This window comes from Canis aureus, chromosome 5, assembly GCF_053574225.1.
Source record: "Canis aureus isolate CA01 chromosome 5, VMU_Caureus_v.1.0, whole genome shotgun sequence".
NCBI lineage: Eukaryota > Metazoa > Chordata > Mammalia > Carnivora > Canidae > Canis > Canis aureus.
The window spans coordinates 72,191,674-72,207,064 of NC_135615.1; the positions used below are offsets into that span (position 1 = coordinate 72,191,674).

The following is a 15,391-nucleotide window of genomic DNA, read 5'->3' on the forward strand; positions in this document are numbered from 1 at the left end:
ATTTCTTCCTTAAGAGAAGTATCAGTTTCCAAATACTAGGATGCACATTTATAACTGGGCTTTGTATTGTGTTGTGAAAGCCTTTGCACCATTGTCTGGTTTTGGCATATTGTCACATTTCTGTTGATATAGGTTCTAAAGTTCTCTGGGAAATGTGGGCTCAAAACTGTCCTACTGTATAGACCGTTATGAGGGCTACAGTTTATATAGTATAAAATGAGAGGATTGTGTCAATGGAGAAATGAAACCAAACTGTCAACCAGTAGATGAAATCAACAAACTGTCACACCAAACTGTCAACCAGTTATATTTTTTTAACTTTTTACGGCAAAATTACCTTATGGTTAATGAGTTATATGGCAGAAATGCTTGCGGCAAAGATGTTTATGGCTTAGAACCACCAGGAGCGTGGGGCTAGGCCATTCCATTTGTCCTAGTTGAGTGTCTTGCCCACCCCTATGGTTTAGAGGATGGGAGCTGGCAGTTAACCACCTCAGTGGTTAGGAAGGAGCAGTTCTAGAAAGAAAAAGGTACCAGATAGGAAAAAATAGTAAGAGAAGTTTATTAGAAGCTCTTTTCTTGGGATCCCTGGGTGGCGCAGTGGTTTAGCGTCTGCCTTTGGCCCAGGGCGTGATCCTGGAGACCCAGGATCGAATCCCACATCGGGCTCCCGGTGCATGGAGCCTGCTTCTCCCTCTGCCTGTGTCTCTGCCTCTCTCTCTCTCTCTCACTCACTGTGTGCCTATCATAAATAAATAAAATTTAAAAAAAAAAAGAAGGTCTTTTCTTCTCTGAGATCAGAAAAGCTGCCAAGAGGGCACCAGGGTGGCTCAATCGATTAAGCATCTGACTCTTTGATTTTGGCTCAGATCATTTCAGGGTGGTGAGAACAAGTCCTGTGTGTCGGGCTTCATGCTGGGCATGGAGCCTGCTTGGGATTCTCACTCTCTCTCTCTTCCCCTCCCCCCACCAAAAAAGAAAAGAAAAGCTGCCAAGGATAGATCCACTCTGTCCTGCAGCCCTACCTGGCAGTGAAAGAGCCTAGACATTTGAACAGACCCAAGAGCAGCAGGAGTCACCATATTGATAGGGACTGGTGCTCTGAGCCAGCCTCTGGCAGACAGTCTCTGTCCTCCAAGCTGGCTGGGGATGGGGAACCCAGGAATAAAAAGACAACGCTTAACACAATACACTCTAGTAAGGGCTATGGGAAAAGGTGGACACAAAGGCAAGAGCCCCCATCTTGGGAAGCATTAGGAGGGGCTTCCCAAAGAAGTGGTGCTTGAACTCAGTCTGGAAGACTGAGTAGAAGCACAGCCAATGGGCTAGGTGAGGAAGGGCTTCCAGGCAGGAAATGCAGCATGTACAAAGGTGCAGTGGTGGAGAAGGCATGGCACTGTCAGAACTGCAGTAGTGGGGTTTGGCTAGGTCCCAGCTGGCCTGAGGGAGACGCGAGATGAGGCTGTAGAGGTAGGAGGGGATCCAGTCATGGAGGGCTCACATCTATGGTCAGAGAGAGCCCAAGGAAGAATTAAGAAGAATGAGTGGACCAGACTTTAGCAGTGCAAAGAATGCTTTGGAAAGGCAGAGGGTGGAGGCAGGAAGCCAGTAAGGAGGTGGCTAAACAGTTGGGCTTCACACGAGAAGGGTCTGAACAAGGCAGTGCCATAGGACCCAAGAAGACAGGAACAGAGGAACAGAAGCCAAATCACTAGATTTGAAGAGAAGAATGAGGGGCATCTGCCAGGGGAGCAGGTAATTGCATGGGTGGAGGTGGTGGTGTCAGCCAGAACAGGGATTTCTCCCTGGACAAAAGGTAAGTCTTTCCTACCAGTTGCCAAAGAGCATGAGGATTTTATAATGGCCAGGACTATAATCGACTCCATTTATTCAGCAAGGATTTCATGAGTCTGCTGTGTGCAGGGCTCTGGAAGGCAGCAGTGAACAGATATGGTCTTTCTTCTGGTAAGGGCTGCAGTTTTGTAAGAGTGACCGTCATTAAACACATCAGTCCTCAACTGGCAAGACCTTGGTCATCCTTCGTGGTACTGAGCCATGAAGCTCAAGCTGTGCCCAGAGCCAGCTTTTCCCTACATGCGTCCAGTCCCCAGGGAGACTGGACCAGAGAATGTATGGACTGACTTTCTCATTGGAAAAACTCAAAACCCTCCCGAGGCAGCATGGGGCAGGAGCAGGAGCAGCAGCCTGGGAATCTCACTCCACCCCCGTGGGTGAGCTTGTTGAAGCCACAGCTACTTCAAGTCTATTTCCTTATCTCTGCAGGGCAGCTAAGTCATTGCCTGGCACATCCCAACTCACTCATGCAGCTCAACTGAGGGAAGACATACAACAATTTTGACAAACTAAATTTCGGTATGCATTAGATCAGGGTCAGCAAACTTTTTTTTTTTTTTTTTTTTTTTTAAGATTTTATTTATTCATGAGAGACCCAGAGAGAGGCAGACACACAGAGGGAGAAGCAAACTCTATCTTAAAGAGCCAACCTGTAAATATTTTAGGCTCTGCAGGCCATACTGCCTCTATTCAACTTTGCCATCATAAACAGCCATGGACAATACATAAGAAGTGAGCATGACTGTGTTCCAATAAAACTTGGTTTACAAAAACAAGTGGTGAGCCAGGTTTGGCCTGGCCGTAGTTTGCCGAACCCTGTATTTGGTGGTAGAAATGATTAAGGGTCAGTTGCACAGGGGTGAGGAACGGGAGTCCTGACAACTATGGCATGGGAATTAGGGTCAATAAAGGAAACCAAGGGACATTATGCATCTACTATGTACTAGGCACAATGATAGTCTGTATAAAGGCTGTAATCTTCACACTATGACATGAGTGCCAAAAAAGGTGAAGTGATAATTCTAAGTCACACAAATCATGACTGGCAGAGCCGGGGTTTTTAAGCAGGTCCCCCATTCTGAAGTCTAAGGATTTCTACTTTAAAACCCTGAAAGTTCTTGGGGCTGACCATGGGTACTGCCCCCATCCCAGGTTCTCTTGAGAAGAGGATTAAGGACTGCCAAGCCCCAGAAATTCATGTCAAAGGCTGGATTTCCATTGTCCTGCCATTAAGGGGAATTAGAAAACACCCCTAATTGCATGCATAGAAAGCCCTACACTAGGTGTTTGGTGCAGAATAGATACATGGCACATATTTGGCTAAAATGAATGGGGGCTATGATTATGAAGATGACAATGAGGATTTGAAAACTAGGCTAGGTGGAGCCCAGAGAATGCCCAGGTACCTCCTAGATTCCAAAGGAACCCTTCAATTTTTCAGTGTCTTGTTTTCTCAGCCACAGATCTACTCTGGGATTGATGCAGCCCTTAACAGTGTGTCCCTGCCTCCTGTTTCCACTACCTGGTCCTTCTAAAGCCCACATCGTCTCTCCCCTCCTACAGCACAGTTAGTAGTCATCAAGGCTATCTCCTACTCCCCATGCCTGACCATGTGGTGCCAGGGTACTGTTAGAATCCCAGCAACTAGGTAGGTGCACACACTCCAGAGCTTTGGAGGCATAGGCCAAGGAGCCCTGACACTGAGCCAGCAAGGTTCCAAACAGTTTCTTTAAGGTGACCTAGTGAGTATATGGTGGAACCAAGGCTTAAATCTGTGTCTGTCTGACCCCCAAGTCTGTCCTCCTCACCTCTGCTTTATACAGGATCCCACCTGCATGGGTGAGCACCTGTCAGACTGCCAGTTGTAACCCATTAGCAAAATTGATCTAGGGGGCTACAAACAGCATTTTTTGTTGTTGTTTACTAAAATCAGTCAAAATAGAATCTTGCATTATACATAGTAGGGTAAATATTGTTCCCTAAAGCTTTCGTTTCTGTTTTATGTATATGTATGTGTATGTTAACATATTTATATATGTGAATGTATCAAAACTCATGGTTACTGTGGGTCAAGATCCTGAAAGTTTGAGTGATGCTCCTCTAGCCCAAGCCACTTTAGCCATAGCCCAGGTGTGTCTTCCCATCATTCTGCCCAGCAGTGTGTATCCTCCAGGTCCATCCTCTGTCCTGCCTCAGAGCCTCTGCATATGCTTTTTCCTTTCCCTAGAATGTTCTTGATGTAGTCTTTGAATGGTTGGCATCTGTATCCTTTAACTCTTAGCCTGCATCTCCTCAGAGATGCTGTCCCTGACCCCCATCTCAAGTAATTCTCCCCAGTATTACTTTCTGCCTTTATAATTTGTAGTTACTGTACCTGCTTGTCTGTTTTTCACCTGTTCTCCACTGGAACAAAGCTCTGCAAAAGGCAGGAATGCATCTGTGCTATTCAAGTGCCTGGCTAAGTATCTATAGATGGAAGGGGCAGCCCAGATTGGCCAGGTGACTTTGGGCAAGTCACTCTCTTGGTTTCCTGCCCTGTTGAATGAGGAGGTTAAACTCAGTGTTCAGTGCTCTAAGAGCCTTCTCACACTCACATTTTACAATTTTGTCTGCCACTAGAATGTGGGCTGGAGGTTAATGGTCATTTCTCTCCAGTTTATAGGCATTTGTCATTTACCTTCTGTCATTTGGTTTGTGTAGCACTCTTGGAGGAGGCCAGTCAGGTTCTTCTTGCCAGTGTCACTCATATATTAGGGTAACCAAAACTCAGTGACTTAGGAATTTGCTCAACTAGCAGAACAGCAAAATCAGGTCCCAAACTTAGGCCTTTGACTTCTACTTTCATGCTTTTTCCCACAATACCACCCAAGTCAACCTGCCCTCAATGAGGAAAAGGAGGACCGAGTAGGAAAATGGGGGCTTTCACAGCTTCTCTTGCCCATGTCATGATGTTCCTCAGAGTCCAATAGTTTCAGATCCTTTGCCACCTGCTGGGTAACATAAGCTACATCTAATGGTAACTAATGTGAGAATAACAAAATCTACTTTATAGAACTATCATGAGGACTCACAGAGATTCAAAAGGATTTCAAGATATTATTTTTTCTCCAAGTATTACTTGAAGGCTGATGTCTTTGGTGCCAGTTTACTGAGGAAGGTGATCTGGGGCCAGGTGTGGAGAGGGATCTTTTCTCACTAGCCTGGACTCATCCCCTGACTCAGGAACCTGGCGGACCGAGGCTGTGTTCAGTGAGGAAGCACTGATCGGAGTTCCAAGTGACATCCCTCTTCAGAGTGCTGCCACCCTGGGTGTCAATCCCTGCACAGCCTACAGGATGTTGATGGATTTTGAGCAGCTACAGCCAGGTAGGAAACCACAGGTACTGGGAGCAGGCCGGGATTTCCTGGCTGGGACGTGACCCAAATCCAGATCCTGAGACCATAGGAACTTACCAGGAAGGAGCTGAGAGGAAGATGGGCTGCTAACCTGGGTGAGTGTGTGGTTGTTGCTTTTGCTTTGTTAGCTTGGTTCCTAGAAAACATGCTGAAACCTCATGGGGAGAACACTCTGGATAACCGCTGGAGGACTGCATTCCCTAGAGCTTGGGATGGAATTCTGTTATTCAGCAAAAACGTGTGGAGTTGTGCTAAGCTCTGAAATACAAAGCCAGACAAGATAGACACAGTGCCTGTGTTTTCAGTAAAATGCTGAACTTCGTAATTCCACTCAGCATTCATATGACACTTTCTAGTTCACATAAGTGCCTTTACGTGCATTACCCCAGCAACTGCATCAAACCTTCAAAGCAGTGCAGTGAGGGTGTTATCATTGGTTGAGAGCTCAGGCCCCAGGCAGACAACCTAGGTCTAAATCCCGGCTTCACCTCTCACTGGGAACTGACCTGTCTCAGATTATCAGATCTGTCACCCATCAGATGGAGAGTAAGGGTTGTGAGAGTTAACAGAGAACCTGCAGCGTGACACTCAGCAAGCACCTGGCATACAGCACAGTAACTAGCAGCTACTTTATCACTCTTCCTGTTCAGAAATGGAGAAACTGAGGTCCAGAGAAGGAAATTGTTTACGTGAGATCACTTAGCAAGGAAATGACAAAACCCGGTGTTCTATTCAGGGGACTCTGAAAGCAGAGCCTGAGACTAGGACTGAAGGTGGATGGTTCACAGGGAAGGTGATCCTAGGAAGTAGTGAGGGGACGGGCACAGCAAGACAGAAGACGGAAAAGCCAAGGAAGGCTGGTTACTACTGTGGGCTAGCAAGGCTCAGTCTTCCTAGGAGGGGGCCTCTAAAGACCCTCATGGAACCCACCTCACAATTAACCTCCCACGGACAGGAGGCTGGGTTCATCCCCATTGTTGGAGGTTTGCCATGCGGATGACAAAACTAAAGCGGAGATGTTGGAGCACAATAAGCTTAGGTAGCCACTACTGCTCGAGGCAGGCTAAAAACCAGTCCCAGCTTCCTATGAAGAGAAATGTAGGTCCTCACAGCTGTGCCAAAGCGGTCTTTGGAGCCTTTGGTGGAAAAAGCCAGCAGGTGACCAGAGACCCTTGCCCAAGTCCTGGTGCAGGAGGCATTTTGATCACCTGCTCCTCATTCGCTCAGGCCACGTCTGATTTGGGCTGCAGTTGGAATCAGGGCATTCTGACACCACCCCACCTCAGGTACTCATGGTGTATCTCTCCACTTGCCTGCCTTGGGGCAGGTGTGGCCTGGGCTAGATCAGTGTTATACTAAGTTGTCATACTGACCCATAATGAGAATTATAGTCTACCTTATAATCCAATACATAAGTACATATGAGTGTGTGTATATGTATGTATGTATATGTGTATGTGTATATATACGTGTAATGGAAACCAAAGTTTCACAGAGCAGTATTTATCCTTACTATGTGTGCTGCACCATGTTCTTTTTAATTCTATTTTCTGGAATTTTAACTTAAAAAAGATTCTGTTTGCAACCCACTAGGTTGATTTCATAACCTACTAATGGGTGACAATCTGTGTGCTGATGCCTGGATACAGAGAATGGGTGTTCTTCTTCTAGGAACTCCCCTGTCTGTAGCACCAGATCCCTGCATTTCAGACAGCATTTCAGAAATGACAGCACCTTCCTGAACACAATGGCATTTGACTAATGAGGAGCATTCTGATTGGTGCTCCCAGGATTCCTGTCTTATGAGAAGGAAACTGAGGTCATGACCTGTCCCATGTTACAGTCAGGCAGCTGGTACTCACATGAGGTCCATCTTATTTCAGAGCCCACATTTCCCCAGCATGCAATGCTGCCTCCCCATTGGTTACTTCCAAAGCCAGGCCCGGGCTTTGACCACAGACTACCTGTAGGACCCTGTTTCTGGGGCTGCAGGTTTCTCTAGCACAGTTCTAATCTCATTTCAAGGCAATGTGCCTGTAGGAAGCAGCACAAAGGGGGAATAAGACATGGCCATGCCCTCAGGAAGCTGCCAGCTTCAGGCTTTTGCTAGAAATGGACCTATCCAAAACCAAGTACAAGATAGGACACACCACCTGCAGAGCACTGGGGAACACACAGGGGAGATGGGAAGGAAGCCACGCCTGAGCTGTACTTCAAAGGGTATATAGGACTTCAAAACGAAGGAAGAAAGAGGGAAATGTTGCAAACTATGGAAAATAACCTAAGCAGAGATTTGAGGACATAAAAATCAAGAAGATGATGAAAGATATAAAATGATTTACACAGTGGATCTAAATTACTTACAGCATGGACTCTGAGTTGCCAAGTCATGGGAGGCACCATGGATGTTGTGGAATTTGGGGTTGAAAGGGCATTGGGAGAAGAATAAGCAACACTCCCAAGATCTGAGAAGGCTCAACAGCCAGGTCGTGGGTCATTTCAAGCCTGAGGACACCTGTCTCTTGCTCTATAATAGAACCCCAGGTAGGAAGCACTTGACCTGTTACAGGTCTCCAGGGCTTGACTTGGGTCTCTTCCTGGCTCCACAGGAGACTGGGTCATCCAGAATGCATCCAACAGTGGAGTAGGGCAAGCAGTCATCCAGATCGCCGCAGCCCTAGGCCTAAGGACCATCAATGTAGTCCGAGACAGGTGCGTGGGGAGACCTGATCCCAGTGCACGCAGGTTGAGCCTTTCCACACGGCATCCCCACAGGCGCCCCCATCTCCACCAGGTGGCGCATGTGCATAAGCAGTCCTCCTCCGCAGTGACACAGATTGCTGACAGATGTCAGCTGCAAGAAAGGCCCAGGAGGCCTCTGGCTGTAGGGTGATGAACATCCCAAATGTAAAGGGAGGGCAGGAAGGAGGTGGATCTGACCCTTGCTGAAGACTTTGTGAGACTTGTGATAACCCATGGTTTCAAAGCCACAGTTCGTATTTAGGAACATCCAAAGCTGTGTTATTCCTACTGTGAACTGTCTAACCCAGGGCCCTTTCTCCCCCTGCATCTGTGTGGCACTTTGAACTGCACTATGATGTGAAGGAGATGGGGCAGGCTTGTCATTTCTGTTTCACAGTGAGAAAACAAGTTTCAGAGAAAAAAAGACATAGCAAGTCAGTGACAGACTTAGCTCCCTGGCTCGTCCTCTTTCCACCATACTATCCAGTTGCCTTAAGCCTCACTGTCAATGAACGTGGCTACATCTGTCATGGAAGTCCAGTCTTAGGAAGAGAATTGACATTCTCCTCCCTTCCCTATCCCCTCAGTTGTGTTAACAAAAATTACCCTGTTTGCCTTGGCCAAAGAGACCCAGAGCCACGCCTGGGCTGGAGTATGTTTGTACAACACCCTGAAGAGCTCCTTGAAAAGTGTGGGCGAAAGGAAATGAAGTTTGTTGTTTCAGTAGACAAAAAAGTCAGGAAGTGAAATGACTTTTCCCTGGGCCAGATAGTTTCTTGTACCTTTGAGCTGGCAAGGGCTGTAGAAATCACCCTGTAATGCCAGTGATGAAACTGAGGCTCAGAGGGGTTGGAGTGTGATGAAATCAGGTAGCCAGCCCCTGTGTGAGGCCTGGCTTACACTCAATCCCAGCTTCCCACAAAGAGAAACTCGTGTTCTCACAGCTGTGGCATAGGGGTCCTAGGAGCCTGTGGTAGAGCCAGCAGGTGTGACCAAAGGCCATGGATTGTGTTTGGTTTCTAGACCTGACCTCCAGGAGCTGACTGATAGACTGAAGAGTCTGGGGGCCGAGCATGTTCTCACAGAAGAGGAGTTAAGAAAGCATGAGATGAAAAACTTCTTTAAGGTACCTAGGATGACGGGCATTGTGCCTTCATTCCATGCTCATCTCCCTGGAGAAAGCTGACCTGCTAGATAAGCTGGGACTGGCCCCACTGCTCCTCTCCAAATCCTCCCTTTGTCTCCATGTGGAAGATAAAGCCCCTTCCCTCAGCCAGGTGACAGCATGCATTAAGGGCCCAGGTGCTATGAGGGAGGCAGGAGAGACAAAGTTCAAAAAACTCTGGATGATGTGTAGGTTTGAATATATGTAGTGCTCCCCCTCAGTCCTCGCAGCCGGTGTGAATCTCCGAGCTGGGAGGACCCCGGGGACCTGAAGCACAGCAAAGGAAGAGAAAGGAAAGCATCTCCAAACATCCTTCTTATACTGTATCTGATAATCCCCTCAAAAGCTCTACAAAGTAGGTGCTATCTCTTTTTGATGAGAAAACCAAGACTCAGAAGAGATCAAGGATTTCACCAAGGGCAGAAGACAGAAGTGGTGGCGTCAGGGCTCTCTGAAGTCACAATCTCTTAACCTTCCAGAACCTCCACCCCCAGCACACCCAATAGGTGACCAGACCGTATCTCAGCCTCTTTCCTCTGAACCCTGGGTGACCGAACACACACACTCACTTGAGAACACGTGCCTCTTAAGAAGGGTTCTGAAGCAAGAGATCAACACCTCCAACTTTAACTGAGTTGTAAGTGCAGAGAAGAGGTGCCCTCGGGGGAACTGAAGTCCTTCAAAAAGGAAAGTAGATGCCCTCCATCTGTTCCTTCCCAGAGATGAGTTTTGAACAAAATTCTAAAACAGATAACAGAATTAAGTTGATAAAGCAAAGGTCCTCTTTGGGCCAAGTTTGAAGGCATCCCATTTTCTCCCCTCGTTCCCTGTGACACAACACTTGGGCCCAGGAAGTGCTGGCTTGTGGCAAGCTTTAAACCCCATGTGTACAGTGGTAGCTCCCTCATTGCAGGTTCCTTATTTTCCAGGATATGCCCCAGCCTCGGCTTGCTCTCAACTGTGTTGGCGGGAAAAGCTCCACAGAGCTGCTGCGACACTTAGCGTAAGTCCCTCGGCCCTGCAGGCCCAGCTGGCCAGAGCTCTCCACACCTTTAGCTAGGAGGACTGTCAAGTGACCAAGTCAGCATAACCCTGAGTAGGAAACTGGGACCCCAGTCCTGTCCCAGTTATCAGGCACTTCCCTTCTCAGCCTCCTCCTTTATAGATGATCGAGAGATCCATCTGCTTTGTTTTTCCTAGGGACCCCAAAAGTAGATAGATAAGGTTTTTGTGATAGGGATATAGGTAAAGGATTCATAACTTAGGGGCATCTTAAAAAGTCACTTAGTCATAGCTTGTCAGCTTTTAAATTTTTTTATTAGCTTTTAAAAATGGGTTCTAATTTTAAAGGTAAAATTATGCTGTTACAAAACATTTTGAAAGCATGTAAAAGTACAAAGGATGGGGTACCTGGCTGGCTCAGTCAGTGGAGCATGTAACTCTTGATCTCAGGGTTGTAAGTTTGAGCCCCACATGGGGTGTGGAGATTACTTAAGAAATAAAATCTTTAAAAAAAATACAAAGGAAAAATTAAGCACAAAGGTTACCTATCATCCCCCAACCGGGGGCGGGGGGGTGTGTGTGGATGAGCATTGTTGACAATATTAACAGTGCCTGTCCTTCCACTGTTTTTTCTGTTAACATAAACTTCTTGAGCTGAAGAGTACCTGAAAGGATGCCTCCCAACTAAAGCAGGAATTCCCTCAACATCAGTTGATACATACTTGCTAGCACTCAACAGCTATGGAGTACAGAGATGGCTGAGACGCTGAGGAGGCTCTCTAGAATTCACAGGCTAGATGGGAAGATGGGTCATGTAGTCAGAGAGCTGTAATAGCAATCACTGAGCATTTACCCCTGCACCAGACTCTGCAGAGTGCTTGTGTTAACCCCTGACGACCCCAGGCGAGGGATACTATTTGCATCCCCATTAACAGAAGGCCCCAAAAGGGTAATTACCTTGCCCCAAGGTCTGGGAAGGTGGAGGGCCAGGCTTTACCCCCAAGTTATTGTGACTCCTGAGAACACCTCTTCCACCCAAGTCGGACATGCTCTGTGGCAGCCTGCCATACCCACAGCACTCACTATAGGAGGAAGCCTTGACCTAGAGTGCTAAGCAGAGGCACTGGAGTCCCAAAGTCCCAGCTCTGCTACTTATTAGCTGTGGGCCTGTGGAAAGTTAGGCAATACGTGAAAAATAGTCTAGACCTCAGTCTCCTTGTGTATAAGACATGGAGGATATAAACCCTTTCTGCCTCAGAAGGTTAGTCCAGGGACACCGAGGTAAGGCACAAATTGCTACACAGGTTAAGAAGTGGCCTTAGGTTTTTTCATTATAAAGTGAGAGTGATAAAAGTAGTCCCCCCGCCCTGGGGTTACACTGAGGCTTCACCAAGCCACTGCACATGGAAGTGCTCAGACCTGTGCCTGGCACCCAGAAAACACCCAGTGAACATTTCTGATTAGAATAAGTACAGGGGTATGGGATGGGGGGCTTGATCCCCCCAGAAGCTACTTTCTAGAACAGCTATTAGCTGAAGGGAACTTAAGACCAAACTACCCACCAGCCTCACAGACAAAGAGTCACCTGCCTCACATGGCAGCTTCTTCCATTTTGTTGTTCACAAAGCACAGCACCCCGCACACACCTGCCATCATCCTGGATCAGCAAACTCCTAAAGAACCAGGGAGTGGGGAGAGGAATACAGGTTAAGTCGAGCCTGGGAAGTCCTAGTTTATTCATTTTTTAAAAACTATCTGAGCCTCTCTTGTTTGACCATGGGGGTGGATATGGGTGTCAGAAAGCAGGTCCTGGTGAGGCCCCTCCTACACGGCAGTCACCCACTGTCCTCTACCCCATCCACACCATTCCTTAAGTGTATAGCTGCTACCTCATCTCACTGATCCTTCAAATGAGCATGGGCAGATGAGAGCAGAGGTCTGCGCCAATGTCTGTGCCCTGCCCAAGGCTGCACATCCAGGAGTGGAAGGGAGCCAAGACTAAACTCAGGTCTTGAGTTTTCCTTAGTAGAGCACACTTCTTTGCCACACTTCATCCAAGCCCGACTGGGTGATTAGATCAGTGGGTTCCCAACTCTGGCTAAATATCCCATGTCATCTGGTAGGGGGTGCAGGAGGGGGGTTGTCAGATGACTTGAATAGAGATCCTTCCTGATTCATTAGGTCTGGGCCAGGCCTCGGAGTCTGCAGTTTTTGAAACCTTCCCAAGGATTCTGAGAGCAAGGTTCAGGAACCAGGGTTGGAACAGAAGTGTTTTGGCAGATTTGAAAAGGGCTCTGTCTCTGCCTACACCCACTCTGTTCTCTCTGGACTCTTTAGGCCTGGGGGAACCATGGTGACCTACGGGGGAATGGCCAAGCAGCCCGTCATAGCTTCTGTGGTAAGCTGGTGGGGAAGGCAGGTGTGCACACAGGCCTGGACGCCAGTTGCCCAGACCCACATGGTGCTTGTGTCCCTGGGGGGGAACCTGTACCTCAAGCAGCACCTGAAGCACTTGCCCTCAGAGCCCCAGTTCATCCTTCTTGTGTCCACAGAGCCAGCTCATTTTTAAGGATCTCAAACTTCGAGGCTTTTGGTTGTCCCAGTGGAAGAAGGATCACAGTCCAGGTGAGTGGATGATGGCCCCATCACCAAGGGTCACACAAGAGGGCAGCGCCTACTGCAGAAGTGACCAGCACCTTGAGGCCTAGAGAGGGGATTGGCTCCCCAGTGCCACGACAGGTTAAAGAAAAATAGCTCCTAGCCACAGCTGCAGTTAGCAAATAGGTACTAGGTACATGGGGCTAGTCCTGGGGTAGAGGGGTGGCAGCAGTGAACAAGGTGGACACTGTCCCCATCCTAAGCAGCTGCCAGTGGGGAAGGCTGCCACAGAAGACAGCCATGTAAAGAGAAAAGACTCTAGAGCCAGCGCTCTTGCTCCTACCGTCACTGGTGACAGGTTCCAACCCAGCCTAGCCATGGGACCTGGACAAGTTATATAACTTCTGTCTCAGTTTAAATATCATAGCTGTCTAGATATTGTTAGCCTTTGATAGAGCAGGAAACTGAGGTTCAGAGTGGTTAGGTAGCTTGCCCAGTCACCCCACCTAGGGAGTGGTACAGCCAGGATATGAACTAGTCTCTGACTCCATAACTTGAGCCAGGACACTATCCTTCCTCTCCTGAAGGACTGGCTGTCCAGAGTGTGACCCCCACAAGCTGAGACTGAAGAATCACATGGAAGTAGCCAAGTGAAGGGAAGGAAAGTGGTGGTATCAGTGGCATGTCTGAAGCCAAAAAAGTAACTTATGCAAAAGCCCATCACAGAGATTGGGGACCTAGACAGAGAGTTTGTGACCAGATTATGAAAGGTTTTACAACCCTTCTTAAGGAGCTCAGACTCTATCTTAAAGGCAAGTGAAGAGCCACCAAAGCATTCTGAACAGAGTATCCTCTGTTTAGATTAGTATCCTCTGATTAGATTTGAATGTTGCAAAAAATTATGTTTACGAAAAAACATTTCTCAGCCAAGGCCTTCATTTCTCATCTCCTGGACCACAGAGGAGGCCGACCCTGGGAGGGGATACTGGGTACCTCAACTTATGGGGTTCTAAGGGAGTCCTGGGTGCTTAAGGAAAGCTCCTTTCCCTGAGCAAGCTCATCTGTTCCACATCAGCTGACATGCCAGGCACACCCACCCCCTCCCTGTGCCTCTCCGGTCTGCCCTGCCTCAAAGTAATCCTGCCCCTCCTACCATTCAGGACTCTGGGTTCCACGCCAGTCAGGTTCTGTGGGTCTGAGCCCTCACAACTGGTAAGCTGGTGGGGAAGGCAGGTGTGCACACAGGCCTGGTTTTCCAGGCCTTTCCAACAGCTCCTGGGGCTGCTCCCCATGCTTCTCTGTCCTACCCCACCAGGGACCAGGCTGCCTCCACAGCCTCCCTATCCCTGGTCAAACCTGGGCTCTCAAGGCGTTCCTAGAGCTTAGCACCAACCCCCACTACCTGGGGTGGCCCATGGTCGTCTTGCCGTGCCCTGCCGCCACACTCCTGTCTGACTTCCTCCACCTTCCCACAGCCCAGTTCAAGGAGCTGATCCTCACGCTGTGCGGTCTCATCGGCCGAGGCCAGCTCACAGCGCCCGCCTGCTCCGAGGTCCCACTGCAGGATTACGAGCGTGCCTTGGAAGCCTCAATGCAGCCCTTCGTGTCTTCGAAGCAGATTCTCACCATGTGCTAATTGCAGAGGAGCTGGAGTGAGTTGGGAGGGGACATGGATCAGCAGGACTGGTTTCCGGCCCCTTAGGGCTCTCAGCCTTCCCCAGGCTGACCTTTCCTCATTGTCACTTCCGACTGGGAGGGTTGTGAAACTAGCCAAGGCTTCCCCCAGGGCCAGCCCCAGGGTATCTAATAAAGTCTGAACTTCCTAAAAACAAACACATATAAACCAATAGAAGTTATCCCTGTCAAGAAGGACCCTCACTGTGCACCTGCCATTTCCCAGCCCTAAAAAGGCCCCTTGCCTGTCCTCCACTTGTACCCCGGTGATGGTTTCCTGACCACCCTGAAAGCAAAGGAAGGGTGGGCACTGGCAGATAAAAGAGCCAGTAGGATGCAATCTCCACCCTCAGGCTCTCCACAGAGGAACAAAAAGGAAGCTTTGACTCATTCTGGGTGGTGGTGTGTGGCTCAGCCTGTGGCAGGAGGAGGATCAACTACACAGGAGAGTCAATGCCAAGCTGAGGAGCCAAGGTGGCTGGACCACCCTATGGAATGCCTGGGGAGATGGCTGTTACACCAGTGCTTCTCAACCTGAAGTCATTTTACCCCCAGGGGACATTCAATAGTGTCTGGAGACATTTTAAGTCATAATTGAGAGGGTGCTATTGGCATCTAGTGGGCAAAGGTCAGTGATGCTGCTCAAATATCCTGTGGTACACAGAAAGCCTTCCTCAACAAAGAATTATCTAGCCCGGAATATCCATAGTGCTGCTGTTGAGAAACTCAGCATTAAATCCAGCATTATTGACACAATAACTGCCATCGTGATTCGTTAAACGTGTGTGAAGTGCTATGAGAACATCACTGAGGTCTTGTCCTAGGCCTGTGGTCAGGGGAGCCTTCCTGACGTGAAGCTTGAAAGTGAGCTCTGAAAATGAATAGCTTTATTCAGACAAGGGAAAGAGTTTGAATTATGTGACTCTTTCGTGTTTGCCTTATGATCTACTCACCCAGAGC

The 15,391-nt window shown here is 48.4% G+C and overlaps 1 protein-coding gene across 4 annotated transcripts in view; it reads left to right on the forward strand.

The window, feature by feature from the left end:
• The window catches only part of MECR (mitochondrial trans-2-enoyl-CoA reductase), a 30,715-nt gene extending 16,125 nt beyond the window's left edge, over window positions 1–14,590 (forward strand). For 3 of the 4 annotated variants that reach the window (XM_077898816.1, XM_077898818.1, XM_077898819.1), the window contains exons 4-10: window positions 5,077–5,220; window positions 7,860–7,962; window positions 9,016–9,118; window positions 10,087–10,160; window positions 12,497–12,557; window positions 12,712–12,784; window positions 14,233–14,590. In XM_077898816.1, coding sequence (XP_077754942.1) covers window positions 5,077–5,220; window positions 7,860–7,962; window positions 9,016–9,118; window positions 10,087–10,160; window positions 12,497–12,557; window positions 12,712–12,784; window positions 14,233–14,393 — 719 coding nt within the window. In that variant the 3' untranslated portion in view covers window positions 14,394–14,590. The remainder of the gene's footprint in view (window positions 1–5,076; window positions 5,221–7,859; window positions 7,963–9,015; window positions 9,119–10,086; window positions 10,161–12,496; window positions 12,558–12,711; window positions 12,785–14,232) is intronic. The other variant, XM_077898817.1, reaches the window with a different exon arrangement.
• The last annotated feature ends 801 nt before the right edge of the window (window positions 14,591–15,391 follow it).